Source organism: Cervus canadensis, chromosome 8 (genome assembly GCF_019320065.1).
Source record: "Cervus canadensis isolate Bull #8, Minnesota chromosome 8, ASM1932006v1, whole genome shotgun sequence".
NCBI lineage: Eukaryota > Metazoa > Chordata > Mammalia > Artiodactyla > Cervidae > Cervus > Cervus canadensis.
This window is the reverse complement of record NC_057393.1, coordinates 33,343,776-33,370,331: the sequence shown is the minus strand read 5'-3', so window position 1 is coordinate 33,370,331 and position 26,556 is coordinate 33,343,776. Positions and strand designations below refer to the sequence as shown.

The window sequence follows — 26,556 nt, the reverse complement described above, 5'->3', positions numbered from 1 at the left end:
CTGTCATCTTATTCTCCTCCTGCCTTCAGTCTTTCCCAGCATGGGGTTCTTTTCCAATGAGCTGGCTCTTTGCATCAGGTGTCCAAAGTATCAGAGCTTCAGCTTCAGTGCTTCCAATGAATATTCAGGGTTTATTTCCTTTAGGATTGACTGGTTTGATCTTCTTGCTGTCCAAGGGACTCTCAAGAGTCTTCTCCAATACCACAGTTCGAAAGGATCAATTCTTCAGTGCTTCTTCATGGTCCAACTCTCACATCCTTACATGACTACTGGAAAAACCATAGCTTTGAGTATACGGACCTTTGTTGGCAAAGTGATGTCTCTAGGTTTGTCATAGCTTTTCTTCCAAGGAGCAAGAGTCTTTTAATTTCATGGCTGCAGTCACCATCTGCAGTGATTTTGGACCCCAAGAAAATAAAGGCTGTCATTGTTTCTACTTTTCCTCCTGTTTATTTGCCATGAAGTAATGGGACCGTATGCCATGATCTTTGTTGAGTTTCAGGCCAGTTTTTTCGCTCTCCTCTTTCACCTTCATCAAGAGGCTCTTTAGTTCCTCTTCCCTTTCTGCCATAAGGGTGATAGCATCTGCCTATCTGAGGTTGTTGCAAATCTGGTGGTGCTACAGCAGTTAGGAAATAGATGAGGGGAGTAGTTCTTTTGGGTGAAGGGTGAGAACACCGAACATGTGTTAAGTTTTGAGCATTCTGGATTTAAAGTAGAAGACACAAAATAAATAAAACTACCCTCCAGAAGTTTCAGTAGGTACTTCAGCTTTTAAGATTCTCACTATGAACTTGGAACAAAATAGGTATCTGCGGGTATAGCTAAAGCCACTAGGGACAGAGGCTTTCTCCACTCAGGAAGTTCTGTTCTTAATGTGCCATGGTGGTTCAGACAGTAAAGAATCTGCTTGCAATGCAGGAGACCAGGGTTGGATTGCTGTGTCGGCAAGGTCCCCTGAAGAAGGAGATGGCTACCCACTCCAGTAATCTTGCCTGGAGAATTCCATGGACAGAGGAGCCTGGTAAGCTAAAGTCCATGGGGTCGCAAAGAGTCAGGCACAACTGAATGACTAACACTTTCACTTCAAACCACACATCACCTTAAACTGTAATTGCCTGTCTGCTTTTCCTGCTAGAATATAAGCTCCTAAGAGCAGGAAAGTATATTCCTGGCTCATAATAGCTAATAAATACTTGATAAATGAATGAATTTAATTTCTTTGGGCTTAGTAATACTGTCCTTGTCTATCTTCTATAATGCCTATATTCTATATAGTATATTCTACATATACTAGCCTACAGCATTGCTAAGATCAAATATGAAAATTCTTTAACATTGTCCAAACGTTTTGTTTGTTTTCATTACTATTTTACTGTTAATATTCTACTCCACCAATAAAGATGAGTGGGATATGTGACTGTGGATTGGGAAAAATCAAATACCAGAATTATAATCGTTTGCCTTTCTAAAGAAATAAAGGAAATAAAAATAGTGAATATAAGTAAAAAAAAAAAAATCAAGGAAAATATTTTAGCCATGGTATCTTCTGCATGTGATTTAAATAGAAAAAAGATTCTGTTTTGATTGGAGGGATTTTTGTCTCAGCAAGTGGAAATAGGGCTAGATATGACCAAAAAGTTACATAGGAAGTGGCTTATTTAGAACCCAAGTATAAGAAGACAGGGTTGAGGACTGCTTCTTCACATGCCAGAGAGTACTAGGTGAAAGCTATCTTAGCCTCATGCGCTTTACTTGTAATAGAAATGTATTCAAACAAAACAATTTACTGGAAAGAGTAACTTATAGTTTCCAAGAGCAGGAGGTAAAATTGGATCTCTTAAGAGGAGGATACAAGGAACTAGAAGCTGGGAACCAAGACTCTCCCCCATCTCTGGGTTTCCTATTTACACTTTTATCTGTACATCTGCTTTTTTCTAAGATGCACTCTTCATTAGTGAACACTGGTAAAAAATGGCTTCCTCAGCCCTAAAATATCTTCAGTGCCTATTCCCCACTGACTTTTAGACTTGGTCCTAGTTTCATATTCCTAGAGAGAAAATCTTACTGGCCTAATTTGCCCCAGGTCTCCATTTTTGGTCTAGTCAGCTATGGCAGGGAGAGGAGGGGTCATGCAGATAACTCAAAAGCAGCAGAGCTCTGTGTGATGGGGGATCTAGCACGTCATAGACATGTTATATGAGCTGGCAATGTTAGGACAAACACTTAAACCAGTTTCAGCCAGACTATGGAATATCCTCTGTAGTTTCACAAACCAGGTTGAACATCAGAAGCACCAGGAAGGCTTTTGAAAAGATACAGATTCTTCAAGCAGGTGAGTTAGAATCTCTAGATGCAGGGCCTAGGAATCAACATTTTTAAAGAACCCCAGATTATGATGTGACTACTTTTGGAAACTCCTGCTTTAAAAGACAAGCTTAAATGTCAAGCAAACAAATACATCAACAGAAATGGGAAGTTATTCATAAATAAGAAACATTCCTATATATGATAAATAGGGAGGGTTTTTTTTCTGGAAAGCAAATTATTTTCTTTAAAATACAGTTTTATTTTCTGATCATAAAAATCAGAAATGCTTATTAAGAAAAAGATTCTCATTTTAGACATGCTAGTCTTTCAGATTTTTGTTTGTCTAAGTACGTATGTATAAATAGTTTTGTTTTACAAAATTAGGACCGTAAAGTATATGTACTATTTCGTAGCCTATTTTATTCACTAAAAATAGATCATGAGTATTTTCATATGGCAATAAGGACTGGTCTACTCAATTTTCAGTGGTTGTACAACATTTCAATCTATGGTTGTGTCATAATTGATTTAACTAATCCCCTATTGTTGGGACATCCCCCACCCCATAATGTTTAGTAAGTGGAATTGTTGGGTTAAAGTTTATGAATATTTTTAAGGCTTTTGATACATATTAAATAGTTATTTGCCCCTCTCCAAGTGTCTCCCAGTTTATATTCTCTCTAAAAGTATTTGAGGGTACCTGTTTTTCTACACCTGCAATGGACTACCTGGGATTTTAGTTTCATTCTATCCAGATTACACATACCCCTTTACAGTAAAACTTGGTCATTAAATTGAATACATGATTGCAATAGAGGCCTTGTGCAGTGAGAGATGTCATATATAAATAAAGGGAGGTAAGAAGACTGCATTATTATTTAGATGAGAATAATGTTAAAGTTTCTCAAAGGTCTGTTATAAATAAGAGGAGTGACTGAAGATAAGATCACCATAAAATCTTATCTATGTTAAGCAGCTTTCTAATTGGAAACTTGGCTTATAAATCAAATTAGAGAGGTAGAGAGGAACAGAATACTTGGGGGCATTCCTGCCTTAGAAGAGCAGATGTGCTCATTTCTGGTATAAGATCTGTCAACTACAAATTGGCACTTACCAAGAGCATTGCCAATGACTGAACAACAAAGGCATTTGCCATCTGCCTCTGGGGAGACTGAACCCTATGCTGCTATAGCTGTTGACCTTCAACAACCCCTGAGGGAGTTCAGGGTGGAGTGAGGCACTCTGTGCTCCAGGGAATCTGGTGGGACAGGTCTTTAGATAGTTGGATGTTTTTTTCAGTTTCAGTTCAGTCCTCAGTCTTTGAGACCCTATGAACCGCAGCTCACCAGGCCTCCCTGTCCATCACCAACTCCCGGAGTTCACCCAAACCCATGTCCATTGAGTTGGTGATGCCATCCAAACATCTCATCCTCTGTTGTTTTTAGGAACAGATTGTTTAGGAACGGATGTTTTTAGGAACAGATTTTATGATCTCAACCCTTGCATCTCCTCATATCTAGAGAAGCACTAAATCCCTTCATGGTGATATCAAATCCTCATGACTAACAAAAAGCCTTTTGTAAAATGAGTGCTTTATGGTATTGAACTCCCCCTTCACCAAAACCTTATATATTTCTTTCTCCCACTGCCACTTTGGAGCAGTCTCTCAGAGCTATCCGAGATGCTGCCTCTTGGGCTGCAGTCCTCATTTTGCCCCAAATAAAACTTAACTCACAACTCTCAAGTTGTACATCTTTTTTTAGTCGACAGATCTCATATACTATAGTTTAAAAAGGTATGGTAGATCACAATGAGACCACTTTACACTCATTAGGATGGCTAAAATAAAAATAATAGTGAAAGGATGTGGAGAAGTTGGAACCCTCATATACTGCTGGTGGCACAGCCACTCTGGAAAGTAGTGTGGCAGTTTCTCAGTAAATTAAACATAAAGTTGCCATATGGCCTAGGATTCCACTCCTTCAGATAGGTCCTCTGTTTTCCTAAATGGTGTCCTCTGGTCATGAGCAGGTGAGGATCTGTTTAGCCAAAATAAGCAGGCTGCCTCAGAACTTCCCATGGGGAAAAGTGAAATCTGATTCTTCTCCTTTCTTCACTTAGTCTCTAGGTTGAGAACTCCAAGCAGTAAGAGACACAGGATAAGAATGGGAAAGATGGAGCCTTTTTGAGAGTCTGCTGCTCTGCTAAATGCCATTTTGAAGGGAAAGAAGAAGTCGAATGGATATTTCCAGTCCATTCTGGGTTGGCCTCTTGGAGGCTCTGGCTTCTGGGTAATGTCCACAAAGGTCACCACAGTTGTCAAAGGTACTTCTGTTTCGGGAGGGGAATCCTGCAGGAAGAATGTCCATGACAGGTCAGTGCTTGGCACCCATTCAAATAGCCCTCCAATTTGAATGTTATTATTACTTCCCTGAATAAAGACACATAACAAAGTGCTATGTAGTTCTCTTTCGGAGACACAGGAAATTAATTACTTAGCAACAGCTGCACCAGAATTGTGACTACTTACACCTACCAAAAGACTAACTCCAGCTTCCCCTAGTTGGGGAGCTGGCCTGATAACAGAGAAGCCACTGCTTCTGTTACATGTTTAGCAACTCTACCTTATCATGTCCCAAATGGCTCCAGGCTCTGAAACAGTATACATGTACTAGTGTATGTAGTAGTAGCAATTTTCTTCCTTCTTCAGTTGTAGAAAGAAACATGAAACTTCATGGAAAAGGCAAAGAACTTCAGCAATGTAAATTAAAAAAAAAAATCGGATTCACAGAATCTCAGGTTTAGAAAGGATCCTCCTAACCACCCACCAATCTAAGTCAAATGAAAACGATGCTCCCAGGAAAAGGGACCTTGTCAAGCTGACTCAAGTATCTAATCTAGTAGATGTAGCTTTGGGTAGATATGGTTGCAGCCTGATGATTGGACTCATGTTTATCTAAACTGAATTAATTCCCTTTGTTCCAACTCTGTTCACCAGGCAAACTTTTGATTATAATTTGACAGTAAGTAACTATCTTGTTTCTGTCTTCCTTCACTCTGATGCCACATATTATCTCAGCTTTGGCCTTTGGCAACAGTAAATGTCAGGTTCTAGGAACATAATTTTGCTTGATATAACCCTTCTACAGATAAAAATGAATGTGGGGCCAGTGCTGTGATAATTTTGCATGTCATACTAACTCTTTGGGCTTTTTTTTTTTAAACAGTGAAGTTCATGCAGGGCTTGGTATACAATTAATGTAACTTCTGTGGCTCTGAAAGACCCACATGCATTCCAAGTACAGCCAGTTTAGGCTGAAGATGCCAAGGGCTTCCTGATTCCAGTCAGGCACTGAAGACTGGCTGAGACTAACCAGATAAAAAAAAACAGGGAGGAGTTTATTACTGAAGAATAAGCAATAAGCTTTCTTTAGACTGTAACTTACCAAAGGATTTCCTGTTTGGACTTTAATTTTTCCCTAGGAACTTCATAATGGGGAGAGGATGTATATTCAATTCTTGGAGCAAATCTTTTGCAGTTGACATTACTGAAATATGTTAATACTGTTGTTTAACCTCACTGCAGAATGACTGATGAGCTATATAAGCTGGGATGGCTAGAAATACTTTAGGATGTAAAATAGAGAATGAATTTTCAGCCTTGTGTTCAGTGTTACCTAAGAGTTGATTTAATTAATATGCTGTTCTGACTCATTTCAGAGCCTTTGGGGGAGGCCACAAGCAGGAGGAGTTGTGGTTAAAACTGGGGTACTGAACTCATAATGGAAGAGTGCAGTTGTTCATTAGGAAGCGCCCTGCTGCACACTCAAGTCATTCCACCTGCCTAGTGTTTGAGTGATAAAGCTGGAATTCTGATCTCCATCTGACTCTTTTTAATTGGTTTCAAACTCAGGTAGGGAAAAGTGTCATCAGCTCCTGCAAACTCCCAAATCAGGGAACTTTTGGTCATTCTATACTGAGAATAGATCTCTAAGATAGCTATGAGCCCAAGAAAGCAACTTTTAGGCTCATGTCTGAAAGTGAAAGTGAAAGTTGCTCAGTCGTGTCCGACTCTTGCGACCCCATGGACTGTCCATGGAATTCTCTAGGCCAGAATACTGGAGTGGGTAGCCTTTCCTTTCGCCAGGGGATCTTCCCAACCCAGGGATCGAACCCAGGTCGCCCACATTGCAGGCGGATTCTTTACCAGCTAAGCCACAAGGGAAGCCCAAGAATACTGGAGTGGGTAGCCTATCCCTTCTCCAGAGGATCTTTCCAACACAGGAATCAAACTGGGGGCTCCTGGTTTGCAGGCGGATTCTTTACCAACTGAGCTATCAGGGAAGCCATCTACTTAAATATATATTTAAGTCTACAGTGGTGTTTCATGGTTGGGAAATCCTGCATATTTTTTGTAAAAGTTCTTTGAATTGGGTTGCTTTTTTCAGACTCACTCAGGATATAGGCTCATCAAGAGCTACTAGACTTGATTTAGGATGACAATGTAAAGGCATATCTTCTTTCTATGTATCTTAAAACCACTCTAATAAGAAACAGATACAAAACTCCATCTTGGGGGATCGGGATGGGGAATACATGTAAATCCATGGCTGATTCATGTCAATGTATGGCAAAAACCACTACAATACTGTAAAGTAATTAGCCTCCAACTAATAAAAATAAATGGAAAATAAATAAAAATAAAACAAAACTCCATCGTCACTGAAATGGAGAGATAACATAATACATGAATACAGAAAATAGATGGAAGCAAGGTTTCACAGAGGGTTAGAAGGCCAAACCTAAAAGCCTTCAGAAACTAGAAGACGATCTCTGTAGAACCCTGACTCAGTAATAGGAGATAAGAGGGAGGTAGGGATGAGGCAGAGATCAGGACATGATTACTGAGTGATATCCTCCTCAGTGAAATCAGACAACCACCCTTTCCCTGTTTCAACAAGAGACCGGAAAATTTAAACCAGAGAAATTCTGGATTTCAGGATATATAGAAAGGACAGAGTGAAGTATGGAACAAAAAATAGGGAAATTACTCTGTATAATGAAATACCTTGCCCCAGTCTGGCTTCAAAATGCTGAGAGATGCTCTTATCCACATACCCTTTAGTTAGGAGCCAGCAGGGTTGTTTTGTTATTTTTTTCCTTGAGAAAAGTAATAGTCCCAACAAAAAGACAAAAAGATACTGACATCTGGCAGTCCTATAATCTTGTAAAGGCCTAATTGGTACAAAAACATAAACAGCAGAGTACCATGTAAATAAACTATTTACTTAATGGGTTTGTTGTGAGAATTCAATACTTATTTAAAAAATACTTATAAAAAATATTACCAGTGCCTGTCATATAGTAAATGTTCAATAAATGTTTTTCTATTATTATCATCATACAAGAAGATGTAAGTCTACACAATGTTTTGCTTAAATTCTTCTTTATTTTGTAGTTTGTTCTTGGGAACATTCCAAAAATTTTGCTATTTTACTTTTTGTAGTGAGAGGAATTTAAAGTGTTTCCAAAGCTACATTTATACAATGAAAAGTCATTTTGACAGTTCAGTTCAAACTTCAGACAGCCTTCACTTCAAGGTGTAGAAACCTAAATACCTATCAGCCTAAGCAGATAACCTAAATGAAAGAAGTGGGGCAGTAAGGGTGGGTAGCTGCAGGCTGTGTAAAGGAAGTATTTTATTAGTGGCAATCACCATTCAGTATGGCTTCCCTGATAGCTCAGTTGATAAAGAATCCACCTGCAAAAAAAAAAAAAAGAATCCACCTGCAATGCAGGAGCCCCTGGTTCGATTCCTGGGTTAGAAAGATCAACTGGAGAAGGGCTAGGTTACTTACTCCAATATTCTTGGGCTTCCCTTGTGGCTCAACTGGTAAAGAATCCGCCTGCAATATGGGAGACCTGGGTTCGATCCCTGGGTTGGGAAGATCTCCAGAAGAAGGGAAAGGCTACCCACTCCAGTATTCTGACCTGGAGAATTTCATGGACTGTATAGTCCACGGTGTCGCAAAGAGTCAGGCACAACTGAATGACCTTCACTTTCACCATTCAGTGGCAGATTTTATGCCATGAAGGAGTGTAGGATCTCTTATCACCAGATTTTTCAAGACAAGTCAGAGATCTGGATGTCAAGGTAAAATTTCTTGATTTTTAAATGCTGACACAAATTAAAAAAAACAAAATGCTTTGCATATCAAACAAATCAGTCTACAGGCTAAACAGGCCACAGGCTGCTACTCTGCTACTCAGCTTTAGTTTTATGCCATCATTCAGACACACTAAGCTGACTGACACAGCCTGGGTGAGACCACTGTCAACTACAAACTTTCAAAGGATGGCCCGTGGGGTCATCTTCTGCGGAAGAACTGCAGAAGATATACCTTCAGCAAAATATCTCCTTAATTAGCTCCTCCTTTTATTACTTTAGACACTTTGGAACATGTATACTAGTTTTCTTTGAATAGGCTCTTGCTATGACGAGAAAAAATTGCACAGGAAGTCCTGAGAGACAAGCCTGTGCGGATAAAGGGAAGTGATTTAAAATTAAGGACAAATAATCAGTATAAACACATAAAGAAAAAATGAGTGCCTATGTGACTTCAGGAGAAAATTTCCATTCAACACTGCAGTAAAAAAAATTTCAATACAGATGATAAAACTGTCTATTATAGAAAGAATTATTTGCATTTGCTTAACTTTTTGTGATATGACACTATTGATTCATAACTCCTTTTACAAGGGCATAGTATCTTTCATGGAAGCGAGCTTCTCAAGTGAACATTTTTGTATAGTCAAAATTACCTTTGCAAATCATTTAAATCACACTAAGTAAAGACACATGATTTGGTATATCCCAAACCACCCCTCAATATTAATAAATTCAACAGAGTTAATTTTTGCTCAGAAATTGTCTTCAGTTATGCACGAATGAAGCACAGCTGAAACTCTCAGCTGTCAACCACTTAGGACAGTTAGATGTGAATGACTGTAAGTGTGATTTTGTAGAGGGGACAGACTAACCTGAAAAGCTAACCTCTACTAAATACTAGAAAAATACAATGATTAAAAATACCTGGAAAAGACAAAGGCACTGGGTAGCTTCAATGCCTAAGAGAACCAGAGATTCAGGAAAATAAAAAGAACAATCCTGTAGTTATCTTCCCAAACTACACAGGTATTCATGAATAAAGATACAGTTCATAAATATAAAACAATAGATTCAGTGCCATATCTGTAACAGGTTAAATGAATCTTACAGAAAGAGTTCTGTTTTATTCAGTAAGCCAACACAGAAAGAACGGAACGTTCACTTTAACACAGTTTCTGGTAATGAGTCTGAACACATTGATAGGCATAAAGAGCTAAGGTGTGAGGGAAGAGATAAAGGTATTTTACTTCTGACTTAAATGTAGTCTCTAGTTTCTTTCTTTTCTGGGAGGTAAAATCAATGACTTACAGGTAACAATTTCAATTAGTTTTAATTTCCATTAAAAAATAATAATCTGGCATACCAGTTCATACATGAAGTTCACCAGGACCTAATCATTTTATTTTTGAACTTCCCTTAGCTGTAGGCAGTTGCTAAAATTGTCCTAAGGCGCATCATAAACAGCAGGTATATGTTTACTACATATTAAAATTATTTATTTTAATGGAGTGCAATCAGCCAAGAATTGATGATTACAAACTAGTCACAGTAGTAACTTTAACAGCAACCAACAGGCATGGAGACTAACAAATGTGTGACTGTCATTGAATACACAGGTATAGAATATCTTTTCTGTGGTTGAATCAAACAGTGTATAGTAATTATAGTATGATAATTTAAAACAAAGTAACCTATACTGTAGTCATGAAGTTTAAAAAAACACAGGGAAAAAATGTAGATTGTATTTACCATGAAAATGTGTTAATTTCAGTAACCAGGCAGGGAGGATCTACTTGAAAGTTAATTGTTTCAGCTCATTCTGACCAAACATTAGAATTTTGGCTGGTAGCATAAATTGACTCTCAGGAAGTTAAAAAATTAACTGGTCATCAAATGACTGATATAATAATCTAGGCTTTGCAAGACTTACCTGTATGGACTGGAATTGGTATAGAAATCGGGCTGCTGACACATGAGCTTGTGGGTTGGATTGGAGGCCTACATGTGCCCACAGTATCTGGATCTCCAGGGAAACTGGTATGACACAAAAACAGGAAGCACAGTGCATAGCCTGCAGGACAGTAAAGAGGCACTTGATGTAATAGCTGATGGTTGCCTATAGTTATTAATATTTACCATGCATTAAGTAGCTGTTGTTTCTTAAACATTACACAATAACAGAGAAGACAATGTGGCTTAGGGAAAGGACACAAAAGTTCATAAGAGGTCGTATTATTGTTCAGTTCAGTTGCTCAGTCATGTCCGACTCTTTGCGACCCCATGGACTGCAGCACGCCAGGCTTCCCTGTCCATCACCATATCCTGGAGCTTGCTCAAATTCATGTCCATCAAGTCGGTGATACCATCCAACCATCTCATCCTCTTGTCGTTCCCTTCTCCTCCCACCTTCAGTCTTTTCCAGCATCAGGGTCTTTTTCCAATGAGTCAGTTCTTCGCATCAAGTGGCCAAAGTATTGGAGTTTCAGCTTCAGCATCAGTCCTTCCAATGAATATTCAGGACTGATTTCCTTTAAGATGGACTGGTTAGATCTCCTTGCAGTCCAAAGGACTCTCAAGAGTCTTCTCCAACACCACAGTTCAAAAGCATCAATTCTTCGGCACTCAGCTTTCTTTATGGTCCATCTCTCATATCCATACATGACCACTGGAAAAACCATAGCTCTGACTAGCCAGACCTTTGTTGATAAAGTAATGTCTCTGCTTTTTAGTATGCTGTCTAGGTTGGTCATAGCTTTTCTTCCAAGGAGCAAGTGTCTTAATTTCATGGCTGCAATCACCATCTGCAGTGATTTTGGAGCCCCAAAAATAAAGTCTCTCACTGTTTCCATTGTCTTCCCATCTATTTACCATGAAGTGATGGGACTGGATGCCATGATCTTAGTTTTCTGAATGTTGAGTTTTAAGCCAACTTTTTCACTCTCCTCTTTCACTTTCATCAAGAGCCTCTTTAGTTCCTCTTCGCTTTCTGCCAAAAGGGTGGTGTCATCTGCATATCTGAGGTTATTACTGTCCATGAAAAGATAATATTCTAAAATGGAAATACTAAAATATAAAATAAAATGGAAATACTAACATAGAGATAAATAAAACATAAATAAGCCCATGTACGATGGTTATAAGAAGTGCTCAGTGAGTGGTGGAGTCACTATTGTGGAATGCCAGAAGCAGCAGCCATTTCTGGTTCAGGATGGCTTCACAGAACTGGGATGAGTAATATGTGATGGAGGAAATGGTGTTTAAAGGAAAATTTAGGTAGAGAGATGGCACATCAAATGGTATGCAACTAGAATAGCACATGATGCCTTTGAGGGGCAGTTACTGATTAAGTACAGCAGTTACTGTCTCCTATGTGCCAGGCATGTGTGAGGCACTGGCCCTGAGCAGACCACTTGAGTGAAGCAACGGATCTGAACGCAGGAACAGGGGAAAGATTAAGGAAGGATGTTTCAGGGTTAGATTATGAAGCCCAACTAAGCAGTCTGACTCCAGGACAATTAATTCTAAGATGCAGGAAGGACTGGTGGAAGTGAGGACATAAATCAGGAAGTTACAATAACTTAGCAGAAACAAACTATCCTCAAATATGCCTTGCTTTTCTAACTTCACACTTTTTATTTATAGTAAGACTTAGACATAGGCAATAACATGTCTAAACTAGGAATAGGGGAAGACAGACCATGTTTATGTTCAATTTATTAAGGAACTGTCAAACTCTTTTCAAATTGGCTCTACCATTTTGTAGTCCTACCAGCAATGTCTGAGGGTTCCAATTTCTCCACATTCCTGCCAACTCTTGTTATTATCCGTTTTTAAAATTGTAGCCATTCCAGTGGGTATGAATTGGTATGTCCCTGTGGTTTTGCATTTCTTTAATGGCTAATGATGCTGACTAACTAATGACCTTTTCATGTGTTTGTTCCAAATATTTTAGAACAGTTTTCCTTTCATTTATTCTATCTATATTAGGAAAATTTTTCCATGTTATCAAATATTCTACAAAAATGTGATTTAAAAATGTAAATAGTAGGTTTAAGAATCATAAAGAGGCTGATTCATATCAATGTATGACAAAACCCACTGAAATGTTATGAAGTAATTAGCCTCCAACTAATTAAAAAAAAAAAAAAAGAATCATAAAGAGTAAATTCCACTATAATCTCAATCCTGGTCACTAACCATTTCTTAATTACTCAGCTATGTATCACCCCAAACCACGTTCCCTAGGTATGGCTTTATGAGGTTTAAGAAAACTTAATTTGACTACAGTTGTCCAAAGGCTGGATCAAGTACATGTATCTACTTATCCCCCAAGTCTCACTAAAAGGAAAGTATACAAGGAATAAAGTCATATAGTGCTGAGAAAGGAAAAGGGGGCACTTTAAAAATAAAATCTTAGAGGAAAGGCCTTTCAAAGTCTGAACCAAAATTCAAAAGTTGAAAAAAGAAGACTGATAAATCTCACAATATAAAAATCAATTTCTGTATGGCATAAAAACCATAAACAAAGTCAAAAGACAAATGACACAAAAAAATGACAAAAAAATGACAAAAAAAAAAAAAGACAAATGACAAACTGGGAAATAATATCTACAAATCACATAACAGAAAAGAGACAATTTCTCACATACTCAAAGATTTTCTACAAGTCATAAGACTAGTAATTCAATAAAAATGGGCAAGAGATATAAACAAATCATAGTGAAGAAAATAAGAATTATTCAACTGTATGTCAAGATATTCAGCCTTACTCACAGTCGGAGAAAAAGAAAACTACAATGGGATGCTATTTTTCATTTATCAGATAAGCAAAGATTAAAAGCTTGATAACCCAGTATTGAGGAGGGTATGGGTAACAAGCCATCCCATGGATGGATAATGGGGCTATAAATAGGTACAACCTGTATGGGAAATAAATTTGCAATATTTATTAAAAATTTAAATGCATATACCTTTGGATCTAGCAATTCTACTTCTAAGATTTTTCATACAGGGGCTTATTTTCACATGTACAAAATTGTGCCTGAACCAGGTTATAAAATGCTACACTGTGTATAATAGCAAAAGGCTGAAAACAACCTGAATGTTCTGCCTAAATAAATTAATTTATGCTTTATCTATATAGTGGAATAAAATGCAACTATACCATGCAAAGGATGAGGAAGCTTATTATATACTGATATGGAACAAACTCTCAAGATCAAGTAAAAAAAGCAAAGTGCAGAGCAGTATTTATGATCTTCTATCATTTGGATTAAAAAAAACAAGTATGTACTTGTGTAAGGAAGGAAAGAAAGAAATAACTCTGCCTCTGTGGAAGGGAAGAGCTGTCTGAGAAAGAGTTTTATTTTTGTACTTTTGGAATGTTAAGCCAAGTATATGTATTACTTATACAAAAAATAAAAAGCTTAAGTGAAAGGAAATAAAATTAAAGATACAGTTGATTAAAGCCAGGAGGGAAAGTGAAAGTGAAAGTTGCTCAGTCGTGTCTGACTCTTTGTGACCCAATGGATTATACAGTCCATGGAATTCTCCAGGCCAGAGGGGGCAAAAGAGGAAGTAGATTTCTTTCTTTTACTTTGACACACAGATTTCGCTATTTTACTTAGACTGGAATCAAGAGGTACACCGGCTGAGCACTGATGTCATGGCCACCGGAAAGAGTAAAAACAGAAAGAACTGAATGAGATTTCGTCAGGGGTAGTGGGTATTGAGGTTTTTATTTTTCGTTAATACTGTTCTCTAGAGCTTCTACCTTGAGATTTTTCTCTAAGTAAGGAAAGTTATATATATATACCTGACCTGAAATGATGACTTCAGATGGCCATGATTTCTTACAGTCTTTCTTTTAGGACAACCACATTATCTTTCTTCTGTGACAACCAAACCAACTATGGAAACAGGTCTGGTTTTAATCTTAATAAATAAAGGAGGAAAGTAAGCTTTTGTCAGAATGTGTATTTCTTTCCTTACTGAAACACTGTAGTTCCTGCTGAGGATCCTGGTCCACTCTCCCTTCTGGGCTGGGTCAGCATTTCCAAAGATGGCAATGTGCTCTGGTCTGGGACTTCCATGAAGAGTCTGATAAATCTCCTGCTGCAAGTGGCTGCAGTCCACCCTTTTCAGCCTGAAATGAAACACCACAGAGCCTGGAGTCCAATGCTAACATCATAATGTAATTCAGTCAAACATTAGAAGTAATATAAAAAAATAAATTGTGGGAAATAACCCTTCATAGGTATAAAAGACTCAAAAAAAAAAAAAACAAAAAAACCTCTTAGCAATATTATTATTTAAAGACTGTTCCTAACATTCTCTGAACCCTAATTCAAAATATAAAAGTTGCCACATCATATATTCCCTAGAGGTAGAGATAACTATGTTAGGAATGATGTGGAAGCAAAGAATTACCTGAGCTTGCATCCAGATATTGCATTCACTCCAAATTGTACTTCGTGTCTCTTAATAGAGCAAGTTCCATCACCCTGGCTCTGTAAGAGGGTCATCTGAGGTGGAAAGTGATGGTCAAGGAGATCATAAAAGAAAAAGTAGGCCGATTGGAAAATGTATGCTTCTTAATATTTGCTTAACGCTACTGGTACTTTACTAATATCATGGTATTATTCAAGTAACATTTTTGTTTCCCTCTGGCAATGAATACATAGAGAATTATTGTTTTTCCAAAAATGACCATATACCTTAAATATCTCATTAAAATAAACACAATTCAGTCAGGATCCTCACCTTCAGCCAGTCTAATGTAAGTTCTAAAGCCTTTGACAACATCTGTTTGAGAACACAATACATTAATAGTTTGGTAAAGGAAGTCCTCGGGGCTTCCCCGGTGGCTCAGTGGTAAAGAACCTGCCTGCAATGCAGGAGACATGGGTTTGATCCCTGGGTCAGAAAGATCCCCTGGAGAAGAAAATGGCAACCCACTCAAGTATTCTTGCCTGGAAAATCCCATGGACAGAGGAGCCTGGCAGGCTATAGTCCATGGGGTCTCAAGAGTCAGATACAGCGACTAAACAACAACAAAGGAAATCTTCAATACCTATAAAATGGGGGAATCACAGAATTGGAAAATCCAAAAGATCAGTAACTAAAGCTTTGCTCATTAGGCTGCAGTAGGCCACCCAGATACCCAAAAAGGATACTGAGTGTCTTATATCACCAGTTAGAACCAGGAGTGGCTTTCCGACAATATAGCCAGGATTCCCACTTCTAGACCCAGTAAGAGAAGCAGCTGTGCTCTGCTGGAAAGCCTGCAGAAAGAGTGAAGGGAAGTCAATATGGAGAAAGTCATGCTCTCACTTTTCCAGTGTGGCCCCATGCCCTTCCTTAAGGCAATGCTGCAGGTTAGCGGCACTGAACAATCTGGCTTCCTTCCACAGTATAGCATTTTGCAAAAATTGCTCCTCCAACATCTTTTACTTTTTTTAATTCACTAAAATAAATCCTTATTCACATCCATCTAAACACTACTTCTACCAAGGATTGCAACTAAAGATCTATCAAAGATTTCTCAATCCTGTTTTCCAAAATTACTATTAACTCAGGGCTATGTTCAGTGTAGCTAGAACCAGAGGAGTTTAAATGTAATTTAAAACTATATTTTAATTAACTATAGATGTTCCACAGATGAACTCCGAGTGACATGGGATCTGGTGAATCATTTGAGGGTACAGTTGAGAAGAAACTGGACTCTGCTGTGTTCAAAAGGAAAGAAAGTAGAAGAAAATCAAAAGGTGGTGATCAAGACTAGAAACTTAGATTAAGCGGGACATGAATAAAATGCTGAATGCCCAGAAACATGAAAAAAGCTAGAATTTGTGTGGGATGTTAGCTGAGTTTATGATTCAAAATGACTATTTTAAAAAAGTGTTTGGATTTGTGAGTGAAGTCCTGCTTTGCTGGGGGAATATGCTAATGAATAAACATTGCTGAATCCTTATCACTCAAAGTTAAATTATAGAATGTTAAATGTTGAGACTTCAGTTGACAGACTGAACTAGGTCTTCATATTCTTATTCTATCTTGCATGTATCACAGAAATAGGGAAACTATTTCTAACCCGATACTTCTTTCTTCTTGGTCCCCTATAAGAGAAGAATCCTAACCCTGAAGTGAATGATGAAATCTTGCTGTAATGAAGTGCCTGGCTCAACAGTCAGGTTCGTTTGTCCAAAACTGACAGAGACTTTCTGGATTCCAAAAGTCCCATTGGTCTCTATCTCATAGATGACCTGAAATACAAAAGTAGAATCAATTAATAAAAAATATTTTGTGGGCCAATTATGTTTAGGACAGATTTCTTGTCTTTAAGGGTTTTACTATAACTGAATAAGGGAACAAAATGGTGACTATAGTTAACAATACTGCATTGTGTATTTGCAAGTTGCTAAGACAGCAGATTTTAAAAGTCTTTATCACAAGAAAAAAAATTCTGTGTGGTGATGAATGCTAACTTATTGTGGTAATTGTTTCACAGTATATACACGTATCAAATCATTATGCTGTACACCTAAAACTAATTTATATATCAATTATATCTAAAGTAAAAAAATGACTGGATGAGGAAGACTAAAAGTGTTATCTTAAAAATGCCAAATACAAATACTATGAAAAGATAAAAGTTGACTTCATATTATATCTACACATGAAAAAAGAAATTGAATAGAGCTCTTTGAAAGAGTTCATGGGAGGGGTGAATTTACGGTAAGAATTGAAAGGAAAGAAACATAAATTTTGACTGCATGCAGAGAAAGTGAGTAGGAGCACAGGCAGAAGTGAACATGGAATGGAAATCTGGTTTACTCTGCTTTCACCATATCTGAGGATGAATTAAGATGGTAGCTGGAGATGGAAGTCATAAAAAGGTAAAGGTAACCTTAGATTTCTGAGCATAGGTTTTAAAATGATGCTTTCCAATAATTCTTACTTTTGTTTGTTGATTAGAAGAGAGAGAACAGAGGAAAAGAAGTTGACTAGTCTATTTCAGACTTTCAGATGATACTGATTTTGTCAACAAAAGAAACCGTGGTCAGTAAAAACTGGAACAGACTGCACATGGGCAAAGAAAGAAGAATGATAAATAATCTTAATATCCTGGACATGAAATGACAGAGGACAGTAACAATGGAAACGACTTAAACACATTGGGAGGTAGGTGATGGGCTCAGTTTTTGACACGTTAAGTTTCAGATAATGCACAAAAATTCACGTGGGGTTGGTCTGGTACTTAATGGAAGATGAAGCACCTCTGGTAAATGCTGATCAACATACATTAGTCCAGAATCTGACGTCAGCATCCCTACCTGGGAAACAACATTCTGACAAGTGTTTCCAGCCAACACAGGAGAGCCAGCCTGTGAGACAGGTGTTACAGGCACCTGGAACTGGAAAGGGAAAAAGGCAGAAGAAAGCATTTCCTCTTCTAGCTTATGCATTATGCTGAAATGAGTATTTTTCCTTTTTTGACAATCACCTTCCTTTCTCCTTCCATTGCCAGTCTACAACTTAAGGTCAAAAGTCATTGTTACTCAACAATTCCCAAATGTATTTTTGGGAACATTACTTGTATTAGATATAAAACAAAGGCTCCTCGGTCAAATAAGTTTTAGAAATACTGTATCCGACACGTCCCTCTTAGAGGATTGAGAAGGCTTTCTAGTATATTAAAAACTTTAAGAACTTCATCCTAAATATAAGGTTTAACTTTATTTAACCCAAAGTTTCTCAAACTTAGCTAATACCTTATGTACTCTTACTTCATATGATACTTATTATACAGAACACACAGACACTGTTTTAGACTCATTCTTGAACAGCTTGACACATCACTCGTAATTCTCTTTTACCATTATAATCTAGAGTGAAACTGCCTCAGATGCAAAGGAATCAAATATTCTCTTTTTCTTTTTCCTGATAAAAAGCATCATACCAAAAAAAAAAAAAAAGCATCATACCTCCATGTTCTGCAGATCACTCATACCTCTTGGAACCTAGTATAAGAGAACAGCAAGGGGATGGGGAATACCTGTAAATCTATGGCTGATTCATATCAATGTATGACAAAACCCACTGAAATGTTGTGAAGTAATTAGCCTCCAACTAATAAAAATAAATAAATAAATAAATAAATAAAAAGAGAACAGCAAGGACATGAGTGTGCATGTATATCTTACATAAAATCTCCAGGAGCTTGTGGTTTCACATTTGTGGGAGAAAAAAAAACAATCAACTTTTTTTTTCTACCTGATTCTTCCTTACACTAAAGTGCCAGGAGCAGATTGAGGGGAGGCTAGATGGACTGCGATGCCCACCTTCTCTGAGCAGAGCTCTAAGAAACAGCAAAAGCAGGAAGTTTTGGTGAAACAGTGATGTCTCCCTCTCCTACCTCCCCTAGAGAATTCCATTAACTGGGAGGGTGAGAATCTTTCATCCTGGCTACCTAACCCTACTTCTTTCATCTTTCTGCAGATAATAGGGCTTCTTGTCCTTCTGCCTTTTATGTAGCTCTTAGGCATTCTGACTTCCAGTTCAGTGCTTTCCCCACAACCCGAAAGTGGGAAGCACAGTGACTTTTAAGTCCACAGTGGTGACAGTGGGGAAAGAAGGGACACCCACCTTCAAGACTGTGAAATTATAGTAAGAGGCAGCATTGAGGGCAGGATCCGAGGTACAGCTATCTGCCAGATTCTTGAAGAAACGAGCACAGGTTGTACTTTTACTCTCCAGGAAACCTTAGAATTAAGGGAGCGGTAAATAACAAAGCCTACTTTTAAGTTGAACAAAAAGGGTAGCACTGGTGTTCTGGACTCACCTGCAGGATTGCTGTTAGCACAGAGCCCCCCAGCTCCGACTCCTGCAGGCTGCTTCAGCAAGCTTATTACAGACCACTTGGGGAAGTAAGTCAGAATGGGGTCTCCAGCCTAAACAAAGTAGAGCAGAGATTTATTCACAGTGAGATTGGACTGAACTCCACCAGAAAAGAATAAGAAACAAAAGTTAACTCAGTAGTTTGTTAATGTGGACAATACTTCCCTCCAAGAAAGCTGACAATGGCTTACCTAGGTAATGGCTAGGTAAAGGTAATAGCTTACCTTAACTTTGAGTTGGGCACCTCAAAGATATTAGGTCAGTTGTCACTATGAGGGGAAAAACCAACCAAACGATCCGTCCCCTTCCCCAGGCTCACCCTGTAGAAAGGTGGTGGTGATTGGGTTTGGGATGTTGAAGTGAATGATTCACCTCCAAACTCTGTAGCCAGGGCCTGGAAGTTGGTTGCATTGACCTTTTGGAGCTTCTGGAGATAGTTTAATCTTGCTAAAATATTTTTTAAAAGAAAGATGGTTTAGATAAAAGAAAATCATTCATTTTAAAGTATCTGAAATACCAAGAAACTAATCTTTAAAAATATTTTTATTCAGGCATAAGATATACACAGTAAAGTACGCAAGTGCACTAATCTTAAGCATAAACTCAAGAATTTTTAAACATTTATACACTTTTTTTTTTACTACCACTCAGATTAAGTTATAGATTTTCCCCAGAAGTTCCCCAATCAATGTGCCATCTTCAGAGACAATAACGATTTTGATTTCTATCACCTTATAGTTTATTTATAATCTGTTAATTGAATTACTTACTGTTTAAGTATTAAGATCTGAGACAAGAATATGACCAATGAGTGCCAGTCGGTTCCAAGTCTCTTATGTCAGGCATATGTAAGGTTAGCAATCTGTGATGAGAATAGCAGTCTCGGTAATGTGTGCATCTGTCCCATTCTAAGTGAGTCTCTAGTACCACAAAATGGTACTGTTTTCATAGGAATATGGCAAAGTTGGAGACAATATCTGACTTGTCCTCTCCAAGTCTTCCAGTTTCCTCCTAACTTCAACTGACTAGTCCTCATAATAAAGTTTCCATCTTTCAAATATATGGATTTGTCATCTTTTATTCTTTTCACATTATAATTTCTACATTCAAGATTTTTCAAATACCCACCCAAAGGGTACTTTGGTAACAATTCTATAACTTATAACAATGTATAAATCTTTTCAAACTCTTGCAGCCATCTTCTTATGGCACTTCAGAACCAGGAAAGAGATGCAGATAAAGGCTTCTGACATTGTCTCCTGCCCAGAGCGTGGCTTGTGATGAACAACACTCTGTTTTACCGTCCAAGTTTTCTGCTAACTTGAAAAAAGAATGTAGCAGACAATGGTCCATACTAGTTTCTTTCATTCTTCATTATTATGATCATTTGAACAGATTCAGAAGGAAATCAAGATCTGCATCCCCAAAACCTAATAAAGATACCATATTACATAAGCCTGACCTTTATCCTCTGTGATCATAGGGTCCTAATCACTTGACTTTTCAGCTTTCTGATGGAACAGGAAATGAAGAAAACTCTCAATTGGGCCTTTCACACTACTCACTTTCTGTATATCTCCTAGGTCTGTGTTACTCAAAGTCCGGTGCACACACTAGCAGCCCTAGCATAACCTGGAAGATTGTCAGATATTCAGAATCTTAAGACACACTCCAAACCTACTGAATCAGAACGTGCGTGTTAGCAAAAAGATCTCCCAGGTGATGTGTGTGTGTGTATTAGAGATGGAAAAATCTGCTCTGTAACAGGTGATGCTAAAGTTCCTGGTCTGCAGACTACCACCTTCCATCTCTGATCTGAAATCTTCACATTTTGAAGCTTCTGGAAGCTGTTTAATATACTATTTCTTTCAGAACTCATACCCTGAAAACCACATGGAAGAAATATTTACCTCACTTAAAAAAAAAAAAAAAGTAGTTATATCTATCTTTAGAAATGAAAGAAGAAAAGTTAGAGTTAAGCTAAAAAAGAAGTTAAGATAGAAAATATCCATCTGGACATTTTTTCATGGCTTAACTGAGTAAGAGAAAGTTAACCTTTTGTCTCTCACTTCAGTACAGGGATATTGGAGGTAGTGATGGTAAGTAGGAATCATGCACCTAAGGAGCATGGGTAAGGATATAAATAGAATTTTTGCCTAAAATTTCCAACATCATATATGGAATATTACACATAACAGGGCTTAAAGGTCTTTAGACTTAGACTGATACAATTTCAGGTATGGAAGGAGGCCAGAGGTCCTGTGGCCCAATCCCATTAGGAAATTTGGATCCTGAGAGGTAAATGAGTTGCAAAAGGCCACATAGCCATCTGGCAGAGCCAGAAGTAGATCAGAGATCTTCTGATTCCTGGTCTAGGGTTTTCCCCACTTGGTCAATGTTGTACAGTCTCAGTCTAGGGTTTTCCCCACTCGGTCAATGTTGTACAGTTACTGATGGTCATTATCAGCAAATATTAAGCACTGTGGACAAATTCATGGTCCATCCTTTCTATGTGCTGACAATTTACCTGGGGAGACACAACATTCATATAAGATGACAGCAATGCAAAGTATTCTATATGTCCTAAGGGACTGACTCTCAGGTGTTGTTGGGGAAAGAAAGTACAGAAACATTGGTTTGGAAACTGTGCAATATAGCATGGGAGGCAGGAGGGGATTCAAAGCAGGAAGCCCCCCCCCCTCCAAAAAAAAAGCAGGAAGCCCCAATTTGGATGTTACTGCGATATCCCTGGAGCATTTTCACAAGGCTGGAACTAGAAGGTAATAGGAAATTTAGGAAGTATGGTGTAGCTGCAGCCTTATTTTATACCTTAATTTTTTTGGTCGCACCTCAAGACATGCAGAATCTTAATTTCCTCACCAGGGAACGAATCTGGGTCCCTGCATTGGAAGCACAGACTTTTTACCACTGGACCACCAGGGAAGTCCTGCAAACTTATTTTAAAATGGAGCGTTTGCCTTGCTCCCTTTATCTTCTCACAACCTGAATGGCAGCAAGGCTCCGGATAACTGCTTCCAAATTCAAGTCCCCCAAACCCAAAACTGGTTGTTTTAGGAAACAAACATAGTTTTGCAGTTTATTTTCTAACAGTCAGATGAAACCAGGATAAGCTGACTTCAGAGTATAAGGGACATTTAAGTCTTTTATGTGAGAACATTATTTTTCTTCTTAGACAATAAATTTTAAAAAGATATATCAAATGTATATCTTTAGAAATGTTATTGTTATCACCAGCAAATTTCTAAGTCTATTTAAAAACTTTAATACCAACTACTTTTCATGTTTATTACACTCTGCAGTTACTGAGTGCTTTCACATTTAGGATTAGTGATATTTCTCTTTTTCCTGTTGAAGAAATAAGCCTGGAAATGCTAAGGGATTTGTCGAAGTGTGCATGTGTGCTAAGTTGCTTCAGTCATGTCCAACTCTTTGTGCCCTATGGACTGTAGCCCTCCAGGCTCCTCTATCCGTGGGATTCTCCGGGCAAGAATACTGGAGTGGGTTGCCATGCCCTCCTCCAGAGGATCTTCCTGACCCAGGGATCAAACCTGGGTCTCTTGCAGCTCCTGCATCACAGGCAGATTCTTTATTGCTGAGCCACCAGGAAAGCCCACCAAGTCTGTGCAGGAGTAAGTAGATGGAGAGCTGAGACCCAAGTCAAGTGCTCTTTCCCCTGTGCTGTTGCCTCATGAAATAAAAGCAAGGTTGATATAGACTCACTTGTCAAAGACATTCATTCAAATATTATTTGTTGCCTCCTATGTCAGGCACTGGGAATTCAGTGAGTGTCTTCATAGAGGTTGTAACAAGTCGGGGATATACTTTATCTGTAATTACCTGAGCTAAGAGGGTGGACAGAAATTACAATTTTCTATGGATTTTCTGATCCACAGCCAATAGGGCAAAAGAGATTGCCAATGTTCACCATAAGAGAAAAAAGAGAGGGTCGGGGGACAGGTAGAGGATAGGGATGATGACAGACATCCAAAGGGAGGAAAAAAGGTTTAAAAAACAAAGAAAAGAAAAAAAAAAAAAACAAAGGGAAAAAGTCAGAGACTAAGCTAACTCTCAACAAATGTTAGGTAATACAAATAGCCAACATATTTCTACTCACAATTGTTCACATGGACACAAAACTGCTTGATTCCATTTGAATCCATGAAAACTCTTGAAGGAAATGGGGAATTACTCCTGAAGATAAGAGAGTTGTCTACGCACACCCAACTTGAAGACCTATGAGGAAACCGGAGGAAGAACAGGTACACTTAGAAGGAAGATTATATCCAAAGAAGGGTGCCCCACCGCTGTCTGTCAGATGCCAAAAAGAGGACTCCTTGGGCAGCCACGGGACAACACGAAGGTTCTGTTCCTATTGGACAGCCGTGCTTTAGAGCATCAGAAGAGGGACAGCGCCCCTGGGAAAAACCAAGGGAGTTCCATTCCTTGGAGTGGACGTGGGGATGGGAGGTACGAGGGCAAAACTCTTCCTACTTCCAAATTATTACTTAATCCCCTTTAGGATTCAACCTGAACATCGCAGCTCACCTCACGCTGCCTGGAAGGCAGAAGGAGAAAACTGTCCTCGGATGGAGGAGATAGCAGTCACTGTCGCAGCAGCAATTTATATCGCAGGCACCGGGAGTCAAGTCACAGACACAGATCGGTAGGTCTACGAAAGTACAACATAAAACACAGCGAGTGCGGTGAGGATCCCCAAACTCTTCCAAGGTCCTTTCGACAGCCCCATTCCTTACTTTATGGGAATTCACTTTGTTATACACAGAATTTTGGATCTAAGTCGGTAGTTTCCATCCCCACATCCTTTCCCCTCACCTGGGAAGAGGTTCACGGTCTTATTCCCCGGTGTCGAGGAGGTTACGACAGTAGGACCCACCGTAGATATCCCAGGCACCTCCGAGGATTGAAGGGTCCCGCCCTGCGTCCTTGGCCCCAGGTCCGAATGGGTGGGCACTGCCCTAGACGGAGACGGAGAGGGCTGAGAGAGGACCCTCTCGGGGACCATCAAGAAGAACACCTGCAGTAGCGAGAGCTGCAAGCTAAACATGGGGCAATACAAACCACCCTCACCCAGCCCCAAAGGGTTTGAGGTGGGTTTCAGCGGTCGCTAGACGCGTCGCTAGAACGTGCGTGGGAGGAGTCGCATGGCGTCTAACGTCATCCGTATGCGCCTACCCATTGGCTCACGGCGACGGCCAGGAGCTCTTCAGCCAATAGAAGTCGGCGCTGTTACAAACCCTCAGCATCTTTCAGTCCGCGCCCTCCTCCTGCGACCTGGCCCTGCCAGGTCTCCGTCGCTTGGCAACCGACAGACAGGCGAAGGAGCCCTTGCCTCTTCTCTCCGCTGAGTGGCAGCAGGAGTTCAGCCAAATGCCGCGTGCGGCTCTGACTTCGCCTCCAAGAGTCCTTCCTTGATAGCCCCAGAGGCTGCAACTAGAATTGCATCTTTTCCACTTCGGATTCTAACGCTGAGAATCCTTTTCTGAAGGATATTCTCAAGGAAGAAAGTACACTGAAGGTCACATACCTTAAAAAATAAAAGTCTCATCTAAGTATAATATTTTGGGGAAAAACATATTAGAAAGATTCAGCTCCTTCAGTTTTAACATTGGGAACATTTTCTTTAAAAAATAGCCAAGGGACAGAGAAGACTTTTTTTTTTTCTGTTATTATAAATCAAAACCTTTTTTTTTTTTTTCCGACTGCGCCGTGGCTTGCGGTTCTCTGACCAGGGATGGAACCCAGGCCTATTTGATAGCCAAGGCCCACTGGACTGTCAAGAAATTCCCTAAATTGCCGCTTTTTGTAGCCCTCTTTAGAAAATTTTGTTTCTTTCCCAGGAATGCTGTGCCTCTTCTGACTCCCTAGTGTAGCACTGGCCAATAGAACTTTCTGCAATGTGAGAAATGTTCTGTATCTACACTGTTCAGTATGGCAGCTTCAGGCTATATGTGGCTACTGTGCACAGGAAAAGAAAGTGAAAGTAAAAGTCGCTCAGTCGTATCGGATTCTTTGCGACCCCATGGACTACACATTTCATGGAATTCTCCAGGACAAAATACTGGAGTGGGTAGCCTTTCCCTTCTCCAGGGGATCTTCCCAACCCAGGGATCGAGCCCAGGTCTCCCTCATTGCAAGCGTATTCTTTACCAGCTGAGCCACAAGGAAGCCCAAATGTTACTGAGGAGCTGAATTTTTAAATTTTAATTAATTCAGAGTTAAATAACCACGTGTGACTCGTATTTAGCGTATTGGATAGTACAACTCTAGGGTATCAAAATCTTGCTGTTAGATCCAGTATTTTTGTCAACCTGCATATTCCTGATACCTGGATTATTTCAATTGCTTGGTTGGGGATATAAATTAAGACCTGTTAAGAGTTATCGGCCTTCCCTAGTAGCTCAGATGGTAAAGCATGCGCCTGCAATGCAGGAGAACTGGGTTCAATCCCTGGATGGGAAAGATCCCCTGGAGAAGGAAGTGGCAACCCACTCCAGTATTCTTGACTGGAGAATTGCGGGGACAGAGCCTGGCAAGTCACAGTTCATGGGGTTGCAAAGAGTCGGACACGACTGAGCGACAAAACGTGCACACGCAAGAGTTATCTAACATCTAATACGCTTATCAAAAACTAGCCAATGCTTCCTCTTCCATAGGCAGGTAAATGTTAGGGCACCTGACCTTGCTCACATTCTTGAAGATACTGATATTCTAGTGTTTTGAATCTGGTAGCTAAATATATCTCTGTGTTATAAACATTCTCAAATATGTTTTTGTGTGATTGTGTGATGGACTTCCATAAGAGATATCTATATTTGTGTTTGGGCATAAAATATCTGCCTTTTTAGTAATTTCCATAGGAAAAGGCCAAGTTCATATTACTCAAATTATATGTATTTACTGGAATATAAGCTCCAAAAACAGAGGGTTTTTTGTTTTGTTCACTGTTTGTATCCAATGCCTAGAACAGTGCCTAGGACATGCTAGATATGCATTAAATATTTTTTAAAATATTGTTTTATTGAATTCTTTAGATTTAGCTCCTATGAATATTTAGCATTTATATTAATTATGAACTGCATTTCTTTATATTCAATTTCTATAACCAACTGGAGACTATTTTAGATTTCCAAGTTTGC

The 26,556-nt window shown here is 39.0% G+C and overlaps 1 protein-coding gene and 1 long non-coding RNA gene across 2 annotated transcripts; one reads left to right on the top strand and one right to left on the bottom strand.

The window, feature by feature from the left end:
* Positions 1-963: 963 nt before the first annotated feature.
* On the top strand, positions 964-4,763 carry LOC122446093. Its single transcript, XR_006270770.1, has 2 exons — positions 964-1,024; positions 4,432-4,763. It is a non-coding gene; the product is annotated as an uncharacterized LOC122446093 (long non-coding RNA).
* On the bottom strand, positions 4,051-24,570 carry TCTN3 (tectonic family member 3). The gene is made up of 14 exons (XM_043475866.1): positions 24,233-24,570; positions 23,945-24,068; positions 23,514-23,632; positions 19,698-19,825; positions 19,323-19,431; positions 19,127-19,242; positions 18,466-18,501; positions 17,815-17,895; positions 16,618-16,743; positions 15,655-15,762; positions 14,909-15,003; positions 14,471-14,624; positions 10,410-10,550; positions 4,051-4,660 (listed from the first exon to the last, which is right to left on the bottom strand). The coding sequence occupies exons 1-14, from the start codon at positions 24,462-24,464 to the stop codon at positions 4,424-4,426; spliced, it is 1,806 nt and encodes a 601-aa protein (XP_043331801.1). The 5' UTR covers positions 24,465-24,570; the 3' UTR covers positions 4,051-4,423.
* Between the last annotated feature and the right edge of the window lie 1,986 nt (positions 24,571-26,556).

Coding starts and splice junctions, on each gene's coding strand:
- TCTN3 (XM_043475866.1), bottom strand. CDS start 24,464: ATGTTTAGCTTGCAGCTCTCGCTACTGCAGGTGTTCTTCTTGATGGTC. Junction 18,502..19,126: donor ATAATTTCACAGTCTTGAAG/GTGGGTGTCCCT, acceptor CTCTTATACTAG/GTTCCAAGAGGTATGAGTGA. Junction 15,763..16,617: donor ATTTCATCATTCACTTCAGG/GTTAGGATTCTT, acceptor CTCTTTCTGCAG/GCTTTCCAGCAGAGCACAGC.